Source organism: Procambarus clarkii, chromosome 43 (genome assembly GCF_040958095.1).
Source record: "Procambarus clarkii isolate CNS0578487 chromosome 43, FALCON_Pclarkii_2.0, whole genome shotgun sequence".
NCBI classification, from domain to species: Eukaryota; Metazoa; Arthropoda; class Malacostraca; order Decapoda; family Cambaridae; genus Procambarus; species Procambarus clarkii.
The window spans coordinates 8,946,535-8,965,507 of NC_091192.1; the positions used below are offsets into that span (position 1 = coordinate 8,946,535).

The 18,973-nt window shown below is 42.5% G+C and overlaps 1 protein-coding gene across 1 annotated transcript in view; it reads right to left on the reverse strand.

Annotated features, from left to right (window-relative positions):
- mRpL13 (mitochondrial ribosomal protein L13) overlaps window positions 1–18,973 on the reverse strand; it is a 44,286-nt gene that overhangs the window by 10,585 nt on the left and 14,728 nt on the right. Inside the window, exon 4 of the mRNA XM_045738471.2 lies at window positions 14,855–14,944. Within this exon, the coding sequence (XP_045594427.1) occupies window positions 14,855–14,944 (90 nt within the window). The remainder of the gene's footprint in view (window positions 1–14,854; window positions 14,945–18,973) is intronic.

Below are 18,973 nucleotides of genomic sequence, written 5' to 3' on the forward strand. Positions count from 1 at the left end.
TCGACGTTCATAACACAAATTATTGTCACGAACATTAATATTTCTCGCATTCGCGCTTGAAACTCTTAAGACTGGACGGGTTTATTATTTAGAGGAACGAAATATTATTATTTACCGATTTAGGAATAGTAAATATCTAAGGGAGAGGAATTAATGTCTCCCCATGGCATTCATTGATGACGTTAACTCTATCGTGAGGTAGACGCTATGATTCTAACGCTCTATTCGGCTTTTAGTTAGAGAACAATTCGTCTGCAATCAGTTGTCATACAGAATGCTTTAATTATGGAGAATCGTATTTAATTCTCACACAATTTGAATATAATGTGTTTTACTGTAAAGAAATCTGACGCAATACTGGCGTCAGGTGACGTGAGAATTCTAGCCTAATGCACAGATGAATTATTAGTACATGAGAATTCTACGAGTTGTTAATTTTACTTAATACAACATTTAGTATGGTTAGTAATAAGTAATGAGAATACAACAATGCTGTATTCGATGTTGGAAATATCCAACATAACTCCGGGGGGGGAATCCCAGGGTCGCAGTGTACTGTGTTGTACTGACCTATCCCGAAGTGATATTAAGATTAATACATTAGTATGTTAGTATGTTAGAATGTTAGTACACACATAACGAACGTCCCGGATTTATCAAGGACTTACAAGAATTTGTGTCTTGCTATTTACATGTCAACTGAAACATGTTGTTTGTAGCCTACACAATGTTTATAAAATTTAACTCTCCCGATTTAAACTAACAGAATCTACAGTGATGCGATATCCTGGGTCATAGTGACGTGTAATGTTTCGTTACGTGATATCACATCGTAGTATCATCACAGTTTTCTTAGTGGGAAATGAAGGAAATTATTCTTCTTCAGAGTTATAATAGGCTCGCAAATTCCGTCTACATTGTTGAGCTGCAGCTCTAGTGGGACGGTTGCTTGGAGGAACAAATTCATTGTCCTCTGAAATTACTGGGGAAACTGGATCTGGCTGATATTCTTGTTCAGTCAGTTCAAGGGGAACCAGTTTCTCTAAAGTTTTTAGAGTAGTGTTGCCTCTGCATAAGACCTTAACCACTCTTAGGACACTTTGTCGATCTGGGTGAATGGTGACGATTTTTCCTATAGGCCACTCGGACCTTGGTCCATCACTGTCGACTAGTACAAGGTCTCCAGGTTTTAATTGTACCTTATTGTAAGGACTCGAAGCTCCGTAGTGGTACTCTCGTAGAGCTGTGAGGTATTCTCGAGTCCACACCTCATTCCACCTGTTAATAACTCTAGAAAGATGTTGGTAGCTTTCCACCAAGTCTCCTCTGGTCACATGGGACGGGTCTACAGGGTCCTCTTCGGCTAAAGGGATGAGAGGGCTCAGTAGACCTCCATGGATCAAGTGAGAGGGGCTCAGTGGTTCTCTCTGGGTGTAATCATCAGACAGGTAGGTGATCGGGCGATTATTGACTCGTGCCTCGATTTCCACAACAATAGTTTGGAGTTCTGAGTAACTGACCCTTTGTCGGTGTAACGTTTTCCTTAGACATCTTTTGACTGTGCCTACCATTCGCTCATAGAACCCACCTTGCCAAGGGGCTCTCGGTGCTATGAATTTCCAGTGACATTGTCTTCTTTGTAAGACTGATTGCACTTCAGGGTGGTTCCAGATTTCTCGCAAACAACTTTCTCCTGCCACAAAATTAGATCCGTTGTCTGATATCATTAATCTAGGACATGATCGACGGGCAGCAAATCTGCGGAAAGCTTGAATGAAAGCTTCAGCACTCATGTCTGGGGTGACCTCTTAAGTGCACGCCTCTGGTTGTAGCACAGGTAAAGAGACAAATGTACGCCTTCACTGGTATATTACCTGGGTTACCAGTGAGGAGTAAGGCTCCTGTATAATCTACTCCAGTGGTTTCGAATGGACGAAGATGAACCACTCGTTCTTCTGGGAGTGGAGGAGGTCCTGGGTAAGGACAGACTCTAGCGTCGTATCTCTTACAGATGACACAAGATTTAATAATGGTCTTAACGGTCTGACGACCTTGAGGAAGCCAGTACTTTTGTCTAAGATCGGTGAGAGTATCTAAAACTCCACCATGTAGGGTACCATATTGATGGTAATGTAAGACAAGAAGTTTAGTTATGATGTGGTGACGAGGTAAAAGAATTTGGTTCTTAGTGTTTAAGTCAATTTTTGCATGTAGCAAACGTCCTCCACATCGTAGTATGTTATGAGTGTTGACATCGTACCAGATGCCCAGAGACTTAGTGAGTTTATCCGGAAGATTCTCAAACTCGCTTCCGTAAGTCTCTTGCTGCGCCCGCTTAATCCAATAGTGAACAGGATTGGGAAATTTGTGTCGAATTCCTACTTTAGAGAGGAAATCAAACACGTGTGCAGTCACTCGTAACAATTTGCTTAAGTTGGAATAATGATGAGGATCAATGGCTAATGTTCGCTGAGGCTCTGGGTCCTTCATGGGAGTGGCGATACTGGTCACTATGACTTGTGGCTTTTGTTTGGGCCACTGACCACCAACAAGCCATGAAGGTCCATTGAACCACAGCGAAGATTTGACAAGTTGTTTTAATGTCAATCCTCTTGATAAATAATCTGCAGGATTGTCCTTAGTAGGGACATGTCTAAACTTATAACCTGCGGATAAATCTTGAATCTCTCTGACGCGATTACTTACGTAAGGAGTTTTGTTGTTATTGTTTCTTACCCATTGTAAGACTGCCTCGTTGTCTGACCACACTACAATCTCACCAAAGTGGATATTACTGAGTGTCTTTGCCAGGCAATGGGCCAATCTTACTCCCACTAGCAATGCCGTCAACTCCATCTGAGGTAAGGATCTCTTTTTGATGGGAGCAACTCTTGCTTTTGATGTGAGTAAAATTGATTGAGCACTGTTAACTAAATAGGCTACTGCGCCATATGCTTTGCCAGAGGCATCGCAGAAAACGTGCAAATTGGTGGGTAAGTTTGGTCCTGAAGCATTACGTGGAAATTTCAAAACACCTAACTGATTAAAATCCGTTGAGAGTATTTGCCATTTGGCTTGTAACTCACTTGGTAACGGATCATCCCATCCCATATGTTGTTGCCAGCACTCCTGCATTAGGAGTTTGCCCCTTATTAATATAGGACTAAGTAGGCCTAAAGGGTCAAATGGTTGACTGACAAATGAGAGCAGTGTTCTCATGGTAAGGGTTGAGTTATCAGTTTGCACTGACTTGACATTCATCTCGTCAGTGTTGGTGTTCCATTCCACGCCTAGAACCTTTAATTCACTGGGTACCTGATAATCGGGAAATTCTTTCTCGATTAACTGGTTAAGCTGTTTATTATTTGAGGCCCATGACTGTAGAGGCATATTGGCTCCTAACAGTTCACGGTTAGCCTCATGGTAGATTTCTACCAGTTCAGTTTGATCATTAGTTGTCCCCTGGAAATTGTCGACATACAAGTTGTCGCTAATGGTTGCCTTATAAGGGCTGTCTGATTTCCTCAAATGCGTGTCTAATGTTGCTTGCAAAAGAAACGGTGAGGACGTAGCACCAAATAATACAGAGGCAAACCGATAGGTAATTACTTCACTGTTAGGATGCAGCGGAATTTTGTGTAGTCACGATCTTCCTCCTGCAATCCTACTCGGAGAAAGGCTTTGCTGATGTCAGCAGTATAGGCAAAAATGCCTGTGCGAAATCGTAACAACACGTCATGTAACCTTTGTGTTAGGCTAGGTCCCGTTTGGAGACATTCATTTAGAGACACACTATTAGGCTTTGCTTTAGCACTGCAATTAAAGACAATACGAATAGGTGTTGTCAGTGAGTCTTTCACCACAGCATGGTGAGGTAAATAATGACCTGTTTTTCGGTCATCGTGTTCAACAACTTCAATGAACTTGTTGTTAAGTTGTTGTTGGATAAGTTGGTGATACATGGTTAGTTTGTCAGGCTGCTTTTGCAGTCGTGTTAATTGAGACCGCAATTGCGAGGCTGCCATAAAATAATTTACTGGAAGTTGTGGGTGATCTAACTTCCATGGAAGTCTTACCCAGTATTGTTTATTTGAGTAGACAACTGTATCCAGATATTGCTGGTAAGTCCATGTATCATCCGGACTTGGTTGCTCAGGGATGATGCCTAACGTATCTAAATCCCACAAACGATGTATTGGTGGGTCAGACTCAATGTCCTCGGCTATTTCCCTGAAGCGTAGGGGTGACTGCTCTAAGCCTAGTCACGCCACAATTACATTATTGGTTTGTTGGTTTGTGGGCGCTGGACCTTGTCTGAAAAGCACGGGTCCTGTGAGCAATTTACCACCTGCGGACGACAACAAATTCATGCCATGTTGCCTAGTGCATCCAGTGATAAACTTGTAATAATGATCCGCGCCTATTAATATCCCAATATCTGTGAGGCAATCGGAATTTATTTTATGATCCGCTAGCCTCATGCGGTTTCGCTTAAGGTGTCTCGCAGTGCGAGCTAATCCTGTGACCTGCAGGTCCGTAGGAATCTTATCCACTACCACCGCATGAATTGGGCTGGCAGAGGATCCTAATCTAACTAGTAATTTGACTACCTTGTAGTCACGTGGCCCACTATTTGATAGGAAACCAGAAATGTTTAACTTCACACTTTTGGTAGGTTTTAAATTTAAATCATCTACTAACTGTTGTGTGATGAAGGTTTTTTGGGAACCTTGGTCAAAGAGACCTCTACTGTTAATTCGAGATCTTCGATTTATTAATTTAAGTTGAGCGGTAGGCAAGGTAGTACTATTGCCTGACTCAGTAGCAAGCACATTCACTTCGTGGTGTACTTTACAATATTGCACTGCAGTAGAATTAGTAATATTCTCTCCAGTGGTCATAGTTGGTGTAGGAGAGATTTCCTACATAAGGCGTAGTGGTGTACACCTTGGTTACAACGGTTGCAAGTACGTAGTGGTACTGCACATTTCTTGGGATCATGTGAACCCATACACCTAGTGCATTTGTGCAATTCCTGTAACCTTTTAATCCTAGCATTATAAGTAGGATAAACTAAGCATTGGTATGCGGTATGCCCGTGATGGCAGAGCAGACACTTTCTCTCTTTGTTTGACTTGTCCTCTTTAGTAGACAAGTCATGGGTTATCTCAGAAGGAGACACCGAATATGTACCTACATTTCCACTTCTTTTCCCAGTGGGTAGAGTAGTTTTTGATGGAAATTTATTAGACTTATTTAAAGTTTGTTTAGGTTTGATAGAAGTGTCAACTTGAGTTGAGCTACGATGAGAGTTAGTAGTGGAGTTTGTAACTTTCTCCCCGTCTTGATTGGCTCTTTGTCTTTCGACTAAGGTATGTAGACCTTCTGTGATTTCTTTCAGAGTCAAAAAGGTCGTATTGTAAATAGTACACAACTTATCTAAAGTTTCTCGTGGTAATTTTCGTTTAATAACTACAGTACTTTAGTCATCCATTCGGCTGACTGTATTTGGACTTTAAGGCTTAAGGCCTTGAGTAAAGACTCTAACTCTAGTCTGAAATTTTGGAGAGACTCTGTAGAATTATTAGCAGAGGGTAAATCTAGCAATTTTTTTAACTAAGACAGTAACAGTTCTCTCCTTGTTATCGTAGTTGGTTTGGAGCAATTGTACAGCTGATGCGTAACCATCACTGGTCAGTGTTATATTGGAGATTACTTTCAAGGCTTCCTTTCTTAACAGGCCTTGTAAATAAGTGAATTTGGTGGTTTGAGGAATGTTAGTTTTAGAGTCTACTGCATCTACGAACTTACTCCAAAAATCATCCCAACTTTCGTTCTCATCACCAGAGAATGTGGGTATGTTGATTTGAGGTAATTTAACCTCAGGATCTGTACGTACAGTGGAAGTTACTGTCAGCTTGTTTTTAGCAATTTGCTTCTTATAGGGTAGAAGCTTAACTCGAATATCTTCTTCATACTGAGCTAACTCATCTATAACCTCATCAAGTTCACTACTCTCTATAGAGGTTGATTGCAGTTCAAATACAAATTCATGTGTTGCTTAATATGAGCAAATTTACTTTCAGCAACTTGTAATAAATCCTCTAATTCAAAGTAATCAACCGTTGACTGTTGTGACAGATTTTGACATTTATTAATCTGTCGGGTCAAATGACCTTTCAGACCGACAAGGGTCCTTTTCATTTTGGTAGCCGTATCCATCTTGTTGGGTAAAGGCTGATTGGTCAGTAAATACTTATTACTGAAGTAACTGGGATATTGATTCATTCAGTGGGGATAGCCTAATATACTTGCATAGACTATGGGTTTACCTACCTAACACGAAATAGCTAGATATTTTGTGCACTGTCTGAATCTCACCACTAGTTCTCGTCCGGTTAGCTCATCCATATCACCATCAGAGTTAACGGAGAAAATCCAGCAATACACAAAATAGATACACAAAATAATGTATACAAGAGAAATATTATGGAGACACTCTAATCAGAGTTATCTCAAATTTATCCCACCCTATAGAGGGTCAGCACAAATAATATAATATATACAACACTGACTAGTTTAGATCTAGTCGTAATAATTCCTAACTAAGAACTATAAATTATTTAGTCTGGGCTTGTACCAAATTCAGCACAATCTCAGCCTAAATTCTACCTAATAACATGGGTGAAAATTATTGTGGTGCAATAAGGTAATATAGTTGTGCTGTCTTTTTTGTTTTTTTGTTTTATAAGAGTGCTCTTGCACACACAGGTGAACAATTATGTACAGTTAAGTTTGGCTTGCTAGCCACAGCCTTTTGTGATGGTTGATGGTGTTAATTAACTTGTCAACCACATGCAACCTAGATTCCCCTGACAAATGTACACCGTCTCTGGTCAGGTTCTGTCTGTAAGGTCTGGCTGTAAATTGTATATATGTGGCATCCAATCTCACTCGTTTTTTCAGCCTGAAATTTATATACTTAGCAGCTCTCAGGTAGTATTCCGGAGTTACTCCCCAACGATTATCTTGACTTGGTTGGCGAGGCTCCACTAATGTGAATACCACTGATTCACTGATGAGTTTGAAAGAAGAAACTATGTTTTTGAGGTGTTTGATCACCTCGGCTGGATGACGAGTGGGGTGGATGTCATTACCACCTAAGTATATAATGGTTAGATGGTGAGGCCACTCTAACGCAGGTGTTAGGGTGGTGTTATTGTAAAAGTTATGAGCTGTTGCTCCTGGTGACCTAAAGATTCTCACCTCGGTGTGAGGTATAGGTCTAAGTGTTGTGGGTAATTGGCTATGACCCACTAAAGCCACTTTATACATGAGGTAAAAGTAGCAATATGTTAGTGTGATCTAGGTTAACTGATGTGTTACAATGTTAGTTGACACAATTAATTAAATAGTTAATCTAGCTTCTATCACACAAGGATTAGTTATTAATGGTTAATATTTTAATTATAGATTTAATGCCTATCCGGTTCGATAAGGACCATAATGTGGGATATTTGGGCTTGAATCTGATTAATTAATAATTAAAGTAGTAAATTAAATTACGAAGGACCACCCACTTTAAAAGTAAAGAGGGAAACTGAGAATTTCAGATCATTAGATAAAATTCTAGAGAAAACCAGTGACTATGGATATGACTAGAAAGTATGATCATAAGAATAATTAATGGGCTGTATTATTAAAGAAACAAACCTCAAACACCTACATTGGGGGGTTATTACTGGAGGTAAGTACGTCCAGGAATCAGTGTGGTTCGTTCACTAATTCAATTAATAATAATCTAATCCTATAAATAATGCTGAATATAATATTATTCATATAAAGAAGAACATGAATATGAGCATAGTAATGAGTTACAGTAAATCACACATTAATATTAAACATTCTGAATACATCAAATTGCAAGGATATGGATAAAAAGAAATAAGCCTTAGCTTGTAGTAGATTCCTTTAGATAACCATGGAAGTCCTCTTAATCTCCAAGTCTGGTACACTGACGAATAGCACGGTTAACATGGAGAAGACAGCATGAGGAATTCGTCTCTCCAGCTGCAAGATAAATAACTACCAGTAGCAATTGATTTAACTACTCAATTCATATTCAAGATTATTAATATCTACAGATGGAATTCTAATCACCTGTTATTAGGTGTTATCTCGCCGCGTGACGAACAATCACCCCGCTATTATTAAACCTGTAAATGATGCATCAAATAAAAGGTACTTAGCTGTGGGCACTGTATAAGTATTAAGATTGCCGTAATTTCGCATCCCAGGCTCCGGTGAACCTATCCTGGATTGATGCGTTTCAAGCTGGCTGATCACGTGTCGTCAGGAACCAAGTCTAGGGGTCCCTCATTTAACACCAGCACTAGTTGAAGATATTATCTGCAAGGTCGTTCACGCCTCACAGTGGCGGCTTTCATCTGAGGATGAATAACACCTGTCCGATTTGCTGGGCAATGGCGTCCTTTATGAGTACAGTAAGCACAGTTCTGCCTCCTTTCGGCTCTGCACGTGTCCGCGTACTGAGGGTGGATGGTGTCCCTCCAACCCACGCCGAGTCGACGTTCATAACACAAATTATTGTCACGAACATTAATATTTCTCGCATTCGCGCTTGAAACTCTTAAGACTGGACGGGTTTATTATTTAGAGGAACGAAATATTATTATTTACCGATTTAGGAATAGTAAATATCTAAGGGAGAGGAATTAATGTCTCCCCATGGCATTCATTGATGACGTTAACTCTATCGTGAGGTAGACGCTATGATTCTAACGCTCTATTCGGCTTTTAGTTAGAGAACAATTCGTCTGCAATCAGTTGTCATACAGAATGCTTTAATTATGGAGAATCGTATTTAATTCTCACACAATTTGAATATAATGTGTTTTACTGTAAAGAAATCTGACGCAATACTGGCGTCAGGTGACGTGAGAATTCTAGCCTAATGCACAGATGAATTATTAGTACATGAGAATTCTACGAGTTGTTAATTTTACTTAATACAACATTTAGTATGGTTAGTAATAAGTAATGAGAATACAACAATGCTGTATTCGATGTTGGAAATATCCAACAGACGATGTACCGGATGTGCATGTAATATATTTAAACAATCTTCTCTTGTACATACAGCAATGAAGCGCGTCAATGACTGGACAAGTACAACTCAAATCGAACTTGCAGGCATATACCTTTCCACTGAATTTTTAAAAGACAAAGGCAGTGGACTTATATACTGTGACTCGCAGAGTGCACTCCTGGCATTAAACGCACATAGTAGTGACACCCAAAAAATAGTCAGTGATATTTTTAGCTGCTAAAGAAAACAGATTTGAAATTAAATTGCTATGGATACCATCACATGTTTGCATCTCAAGGCATGACACTGTTGATATGCTTGCAAAGACAGCCTGTAGAAAACCAGTGGTAGAAATTGATATGGGTGTTTCATTAGCAGTGACAAAGAGAATACTTAAACAAATATCTAATGAAGATCTCACGGACCTAACAAATTTGCAAAGACCTGAAAGTTGTAGCATTAAATATTATAATAGATATCTTGAGGAGACATTCACATATGGGATTAATAGAACAAGAACCCGGCAATGTGATGTTATAGTAGCCAGAATACGCCTGGGATATAGACGTATCTGGCAGCTTTCTCAAAACCCAAATGAACAATGTACACAATGTGTCAACTTTGTGAAAGAGAAAACATGCACTCTCTTGAACATTATATTGTAGAATGTCCCATACTAACTGACTTTTGCCCTCCTGGGCTAAGGTTTACTGAACTCTGTAATTACTATATGAGTACTGGAACACTTGATGATATTTGGGCTTGTACCCAAGATTAACCATGTAATGTATCAATTATATAATGTATGTATGTGATGTAACTATATAACCTGAGCTTGTAAAAGCACCTTATTCACTTTCAGTGATTAAGTGCTGAATTGCACACAAGTTTCTTTATCAGCTATCTCAACCTGTCAGAGTAAAAGAGACAAATGTATGTGAATGCATGTGTGTGTATATATGTACTGTATGTATATGTGTGTATGTATGTTCATAAAGTATATATGGAAGCTGATCAGAATTACATTTCACCTTTGTAAATGCACATTAATGACACTATGTAAAAGACACATTGAACACTTTATGTAGGGCATACGTAAATCTGCGTATCTATGTATTTACGTATGTAGGTTAGCTTAGCATATTAAAAGTACCGAATCGCCTTCTGTGGTTGATTGTTCAATAAACCCCTGAACTATATGTTTAACACATCTCTCACCCTGTCCATGGAGGACAGAAGAAAATGTATATATGCTGGTTAGCATTGTAAATGTGTGGCCACGTCTGTGATAGAAAATAATAATAATAAAAAAAAAATGAACAAAATGCCCACCAGAGCCAAAAGAACAAAAAACCCACCTCAAGAGGAGCATAAAACACCCCGACCCTACAACCTGAGGGCCAACAAAAATAGAGCTGCTGAAAAAGAATCCCAGACTGAGTGGGACACCATAACCCTAGAAGAAAGAAAAATAAGAATGTGGCCCAAAGACCAAGTGGGCTGAAGCAGTGCATGAGCAGGCCAGAGGTGAAATGTAATGACCACTCATAAGCATGGGAAAGTTTATGAAATTTAATCAAAGACAAATCAACCTTGAACAAGCTCTGCCAACACCACATGATAAGAGGCAGACGGTATACGGCATGAAGGGCCTATCAAGAAACATTCAAGAAAGGACTCAAAAAACTACACGCTCTGAAACCAAAGAGAAACGACGAAGATAAAGAAAGTGGCAAAAAAAGAGCAAGAAACCTCGTACTGCCATCAAGAAGATATCCATAGGCAGGAAACCACTAAATTAGCCACCAGCATGACAAATAGACAGCGATAAAGATGCGTCAAAATACCAGGCGAGAAGAACCGAGGAGAAGGTTGAACCAGCAAGGTACATCACTGGGCCAATCTTCTGAAAGATGTGGAGCTGAGAAAAATGCCCGGGTTCAGACACTCTGCAACCAGTGCTTGAAACCAAGGACGAGCTGGCCACCAATGAGCCAGAAGGACCACCACCACCTGAGGGACTACAACATGGCCAGGACTGAGAACAGCAGCATGATGGGGGTAAAGAGGTACAGATACCCCCATCAAGACCAGTTCAGCAGAAAGGCATCCACTGCAAGGGCCTGGCAATCGGGAATAGAACCACTTAAAGAGGAAGGCATCAGTTCCAAGCCGATGCAAAGAGATCCATGCTGGGGCACCTGAATGACTTGCAAAGTCACAGGAAGTAGACAGCATCAACAGTCCACTCCATGGAGATGGGGAAAAAACCATGACAGACAGTCTGCAAGGGCATTGGACAATTCCCAAATGTGACCCGTGCCAAGAACCAAACCCTGAGAACCCAGCAAAAGAGCTACCTGGAGCATCTATCACCAAGAGGCAATGGACCAAAGAGCCCCACCAGTTCAGATAAGGAACTACTGGGTATCAAGAAAACACATTGAGTGAAGGGGAAAAAGAAAGGCACCAGAAAACCGAACTCTGAAAAGCCCAAAGCAAAGCTGGTGACACAGCAGCCAACAAAGGGCAAATGGGGCCCACACCCAGAAGTTGTGATAGCAGCAAAATGGGCAGAAATGGAGAACCCAGAACAGCCCCTCAAAGCCACACTGAGCCCAGCAGGATAACCATGCAGGCAAAGTTCAGGCCCCCGCACAACCTCTCGAGCAACCGCAGCAAAGCCAAATGAGAAAGGAAAAGTGACATTGACTGAGAATCCAACACGAGACCCCGCGAAGTCTGAACCTTGGAAGGAACCAGATCCCTGGCTAACAGACACAGACTGGGGTACAATACCAGCCAGTTGTCAAGGTAGGCTAGAACACAAACCCCCAACAAACAATGATGAGTCATGATAACCATAGCTAACCTAGTGATAATGCAGGAAAACAGATTCAAGTTAAATGGAAGAACCCAAATGTAGTAAACCTGATGCCCCACATTGAAATCTAACTAATCCCTGAATCCCATATGAATAGGGATGTGCCAGATGGATGTGCCATGGTGGTCCAGGGATATCTAGGAGTCCGCCTCAAATAAAGCAAACCTGGGCCATATAGTCAACCAAAATGTGGGATAATGGATGAAGTGCTTCAAGTCTGACAGACTGAGAATGAAGCGGAGGACTGAGGACACCCACCGAAGAGACATTGTTATTTCGACGACACTGGAAGGCACTCACTCCAAAAGACCCGACACAGGCAATACCTGCCTTGAAAGCCCCGTCCCTTGAATAGGGGAAAGGGCTGACCAAGTCCACTATATGCTCAAAACTACCAAAAAAACTCACAAACCATGGACCAGGAACTGGCAAACTGGGTGAGCTCCTCCCCTCATCCAACCACTTGGGCTGGATGGTAGAGCGACGGTCTCGCGTCATGCAGGTCGACATTCAATCCTCGACCGTCCAAGTGGTTGGCCACCCGTCCTGTCCCAAATCCTTATCCTGACCCAGTGCTAGTCGTAATGGCTTGGCACCTCAAAGGGAACAAACCACAAAATGGCTGGCTTGAACCACAAAAAGCAGGAGCCCACCAAAAAGCACAAACATGGCGCCAACCAGCCGAGGACGAACCGGCCACAAAAAATGCACATGACCTAGAATCCGGATCCAGCGTGGGCCTACCTTGACCGACAGTAGGCGACAATCCAGATCTACTCGAATGCCTTTATGAATGAGATCGAAAACTATAAGAACAAATCAAGATCGAAAGACGTGGCCATGTAACACGGGTAGGGTGTCTCGACTTATCTTTCCTTCTTCTTTTCCCCCTCTGCCCGTATTCTTACTTTTTATTCTCTACAAGGGACTCCAAAAACTTTTACTAAAGCCGACTCCACGCCACGTGGTCCTAAGACGATTGACCGACTTAGGATTCTACAACCCATATGACGTGACATAGACTTTGAGCAAAACCCTAGAGTCGCCTCCGCCGCCACCACCAGACCAGTAACTCTAAGCAATGATCGAGGTCTGGATCGATCATGCTAATTAATCAACCTTGGGGCTTGATCCCCACTATTACCGATGACCTTGGAAACTTAGAGTGTGGAATTAATTACACGGGAATGATGAATTCCGACTCGATGTTAGAATCGGCGCCCAATCCAACTCTGCCTCGTGTGGACCACGTGACCAGGACAAGTTCACATACATATACCCATACATGGAAATAATAAAAATGCAAATTATTAACTAAATAATTTATTAAAAGAAAACTAAAACAAAATCTAAATATGTTCACTCCCTGTCACTTTAACACTCCCTACTTGACCTGAACGGCAATGAGTTGACTATCCCTATAAATAATAATAGCAACTATACCTCTATGTCGACCAGCTAAAGATGTTGGGCTGGTCTTGGGGGAGAGGTGAGATGGGTTGACCTCCCCCAGTTGATCTGGAGTCCACACTGATCTCTCCTCGTCTGGTCTTCCCCAGACTAGAGCATTGTATCCTTCCGCATAGTCTAAGTTTTACCAAGTTACTAGCAAGGTTTAAGTTATAACAATTAATCTCTGTTTGTACTGAATTGATCCAGACTGGTTGAATTATTTTACTGAAATTAAATTACACAAGCATCTAACGGCAGAGCTGTTCCCTTCCCCAAAATGGTTATTTGAATTTTGAAAAATAGTGTACATGTCAACTCTGATGACCTATGACCGCCGGTCACTCGCGCCTTACAACTTGGATCCGATTCGTGACGTCACTGATGGTGACTTAACTCGATAATTAGAATACTCTTGATATTGTACCCAGTACTATTATACAATACAATTTTAATACAAAATGAATAAAGGCTAATTTCTCTAAATTACTGAATACTATAGGATGATTCATTATACGCAACTATGAACAGAGACGCCCGCCATTTGTGACTCAGACCTGCTAATCCCCAGGGGAATGTGTGTTGTTGAGGTCAGGTCCCTACACGAAACTTATGGAACCTTCTGGAATAATTTTCACAACCAGCCTAGTTTGTTACAGCCAGAGAAAAATAAAAACTGACCAATAATATTCACTGGAAAGGCAAAAAATGGAAGGACAATAAGAGAACTAGGGGCCCAAGTTGACCCTATAGACTGGGCTAAGATAGTGTGTCGATATGTGAGGTGGGCAGTGTATAAGCGGTCACTGTCCCCCAGAGTATGGATGAGGACAACTTGACCAAAGCTACCGAATGATGCCACAGTGAACTAAGCACCCATACCATGCCCGGGGCCGAGTGCCTGGACTTCAAGCTCTTCCTCCACACTATATCAAGTGCCTGTACTCACCTAGTTGTGCTTGCGGTGGTTGAGCTTTGGCTCCTTGGTTCCATCTCTCGAGCCAAAGATCAACCCCCACAAGCACAACTAGGCGAGTACAGGCACTCGGTATAGTGTAAAGGAAGAGCTTGGACACGGGGAAAATACCAGATGCGCTTAATTCTGCAGATATAGTTCCTCTTCACAAGGGAGGGAGCAAAGCATTGACTAAGAATTATAGACAAGTTGCACTAGTGTAGCAACTGTCACTGGCACTTAGCATTTCATTATATATATTGAATTCTATGAGTCTGGACCTGTAGCTGAGTGCATGGGCATGTTGTCAATTAAACTGAGGACTGGAATTATGAGAAATACAGCAAAGTTATGTGGTCTGTAGTGAAAGCCAGAAAAGAAGTGTACACGCAGGAAAGGAAAATTCAGCAACATTGGTAATATGTTGAGATACACCAACTTATTACAACTACTGTACCTTGTCATCAGGAAATATATGAAGTCTGGCCATCCGTCCTCTTCTAAGCAGGTTCTTGTCCAGTTTGTTGTATACAGCTTTTCTGACAATCTAGGAAGGAAAAATTGCCCGAGTTTACATTTTAAAGCCTAAAAGAAAAAAAAAGTGTTCCAGAGATTTAAATTCAAATATTTTTGTACTTTGTATCAGAAATAATATCTTAAAAATAATATATAGTATGGGCTATTTATAAATACAGTAACTTTGAAGTCACTATTAACCCTTTAACTGCGCCGCCTCTAAATATGCAATTGACAGTACGATTTGATACTAAGTGTAATAAGTACACTTTCTTACTGTCATAAACAGTGCATAATTGCACTTACGGGGCTGTTACATTTACCCAACTCCCTCCCCCGATTTAATTCTCCTCGTTTTCTGTTAAGACACTCAGAATTTTAGGACGAAGTTTTCAATTTGCAATTCACAAGTTTTAAATATCAGGAATTTCTTTTTCAGGTTTATTAAACAATATAGATTTTACACAAAATTTTAAAATATCCTGAGTTACTTTACAATTTATTGATATATTTTAGTTTTGTTTTATTAGTTTTATAAAACTGAAATATCAATATAGCTATAAGTACTAATTGTAATTAAGAAGCAATAAAATTATTAATTCAAAAACTAAGACAGTTAGGTGAGGTTGTGGTTTTCTATTCAGTTTTTCAGGTAAACTCAAATATTCACAATATATTTGACAGTACGATTTAATACTAAGTGAAAATAAGTACAATTCCTAACTGCTATGAATAGTATATAATTGCACTTATTTGTCTTCTTACATTTACCACCCCATTTTTGGAGGACGGGCTGAAATATGACACCCCCAGCGCACAGGAAATAAATTCTCTTGAAAAATTCTTTTGTTTTTTAAAGTGTCAAAAACGGGAAGTAGCGAAAACCTTCCCGAACCCTCAAAAACACAGAAGCCAACACTAGTCCCGAAGGCACACAAAGGCGCAGACGCACTTGAGACCAGAAGTCACGTAGAACCCCAAGAACGGGGAAACATGACGAAGACACCGTCCCAAAAAGGAGGGGGGGGGGGGAAGCATCCACCCACAGGACGGAACCAACCGACTCAAAGGCCAAGGAACCGAGCCCGGGGAGAGGCCAATGCCCAACAACACGTACAGCGAGTGGGGGAGGAAAGACCCCACTCCGCGTAACCACAAGCCCCGCCTAAAGGGGGGAGAAAAAAAACCCCACGGGGTCCTACGGGGCCAAGGGGCCCCCAAGTCAGCCCCTCCCCAGCCCTGGGAACCGACACGACAGGCCCCGGGGCCGAGCCGTCCCCCCAAAGCCCTGGCCATACCAGAAAACCGGGGCAGCCGCGAAAACACTAAGGAAGGGAGCCCACTGGCAGACTCTTACAACACGGCTAGAGAAAAAAGGCTCAATGCCCCCGTCACAACCCCAGAAGGGGAATTCCCCGAGACTGCCCAAGTCTCAACACCATCAAACCCCACCCCGATCCTACAGATGGTAAGGAACCGGATGCAGGCAGGAAGGGGGATCCAGGGAATAGACAAGGGGGCGTGGAAGGAACCGAAGCAACCAACACCCCCAAGTCCCAACACAAACCAAAACGGGGCAGCCCCGGGGCTCCCGGGGAGTAAACCACGAGAGTGTTGCCACCACCAAGGCTCAAAGTGCAACGCCCCTGCTGCCGGTACCCGCTTAGTCTGCACAACTGAGTAACCGAGCCACAACGGGCAACAAAACTCGCAGGACTCAGGGTCGAAGGTGTCACTGACCCCACAGGCAGCAGACGGAGGCAAAACAGAGAGTCACCCAGAGACAAAGGGTGAGAGCAACCCTCAAACTCGCTGAAGCGAGGGGGGACTCTGGGGTCACATCCATCGGACCCACGCGCCCCCAGGGGTTTCCCAGGATCCCGAGCCTTTACTGTAAGAGGACTCGCGCTCAGGTAATCCCAGGCAGGGTACTGCTAACCAGCGCCCAAAGCTACCAAACAACTTTCTAAGAGCTGAACCCCTTGTGACGTGTACACTCACGGGGACCTAGCAGGGGGGTACCATCAGAAAATACTCAGAACACAAGGGACACAAGGGGCAAGAACGAAGGCAGACCCCCACCAGGTAGATAAACAAAAAGAAAAAGAAAACCCCGCAAGAGGACAGCGTACCCAAGCGGAACAGAGCCGGCAATAGTTCCGGCCGCCATGATTGGCAAAGACAAGCTGCATAGTACCCTGCGCCCCACCAGTGCAAAATTACCCCTTACCCTAAGGCGAACAAGGGAGACAGAACACCCGAGCACACAAAGAGCGGCCGAAAACCAAGCAGTAAAACGGCCTAGCAGGGGCAGGACCCAAGGAACTTGTGGAAGGTGGCCCCAAACTCCAAGGGCAGTACTTACAGGGTACCTAGGGAAGGGAACCCTAGGCGCATACAGCCCGAGTACTGGAGACTCACGCCCGGCTCACACACCACCTAGAAAACAGACACCACACTCTAGGTACTGTGCTGAAACAACTACTGGAGCCGGAGCACACAACCGGTGCCTATAGCATCAGCCGAAGAACTGATGGGTGGATAGCTGGCGTGGGAGGTCTGGGGCTCCCCCTTCCCCCTCCCGGGGAGGGGGGAGCTGCGCAGACAGCGGCGCGGGTACGTGTGATGTCATACTAGTTTGCTTGTTTTCTGTTTGGGGGAGTTCTATCCACTAGTTCGGCTTAAGGTAGCAATTTTTAACCAGAATAGGGGTTTGTTTTGGAATGCTTACCTTTCTGGATGCTTGACCCGGTCAATGGCAGACATAGAATGCTTCCAACCACACAGGGGTTTCTATAGGCCATTGCTCCCCTTGCCTCTCTGAGGGGGGCCAGGTTCTGGTCGTGGTCCCCGGTAGGCCCTAGAACTCCATACACATAACCGATGCCAAAGTCTGACATTAGCATATCAGCCTGGTAAAGCTCCGGGGAGCCGACGGGGCTCCTCCCAGAGAAAAAAATCGAACTTGTACGTACTTTGGCTGCCATGGGGTCCGTAAGTTGGCGCGTGACACCATCATTCCCCGTTCGCCCGTGACGTATGCTCCCGGGGCAGGGCGTGCGAGTTGCCGCGAATATATTTTTGTTCATTTTTTGCACACAGTTCAGGCTACCTCAATTCTCTCCCTTCCTCACCAAAATTCCTCCTTCCACAATACTATGCACAATGCTAATTATAACCACAATCCTGGTGACTAATTCCTGTAAATGAATAATTGACCACAAGTTTATTTTGAAAAGGAACCTAAAAAGTCGTTTGAAGATTCCTAGATGGACGAAATAATGCTGTGGTGCTGTGGCTAGCGCTGTGAACATCGTGAACAGCATTGAATTACAGTACTGATATTTGAACATTGTATCCAGTCATTATCACACTCAGGCTCTTCTATAATACTATCATGGCTAACTAAAACAGATTATATATATATTTTGACAATATTAGGCGATGCTGTGGTCACACGCTGAACAGCAGTGCTGTGTGCTCAAGCTGCGAGCGCCAGCCTTGGTTGCTCACTCACTACTGAGGTTCTGACACCCGGCAATGTGGACCATGATTTTTTTTTAAGATGGCATCTGTTTACAAGAGCCCTGAGGAAGCTGATGTGAACCCCATGTAGCCGCGGGAGTTTTGAATGGAACGTGAAAAATAAAAACACCCGGAGGCACATTGTGCACACAAAGCCTGGGCCTGCAGGCGCGTTGCGCAGTTAAAGGGTTAAGATACAACACAGTTTTGCTTATAATTACAGTATTACTGTAACACATTTGTCATATTTGATATGACAAATATGTCATATGGTTAACATGACACCCACACTATCCTCAGATGTGGGAAGACTAGAGTTCAGAGTAAGGACAGGTTCATATGGCTCTTTGCAATAAATCACCAACAGTTGCAAGTGGAACATTTTTGGAAGAAGGAAAGTTTAATGTGTTAGGTTCATGTAAGAAAGAGAAAAGGAAATGAACATGAGGAGAATAGAGTAAATGTTATAAGGACAAGTATGAAAAAATGAGAGAAGTATGCCTTTTAATCAATAAAGTAGATCAACGAATGGTAA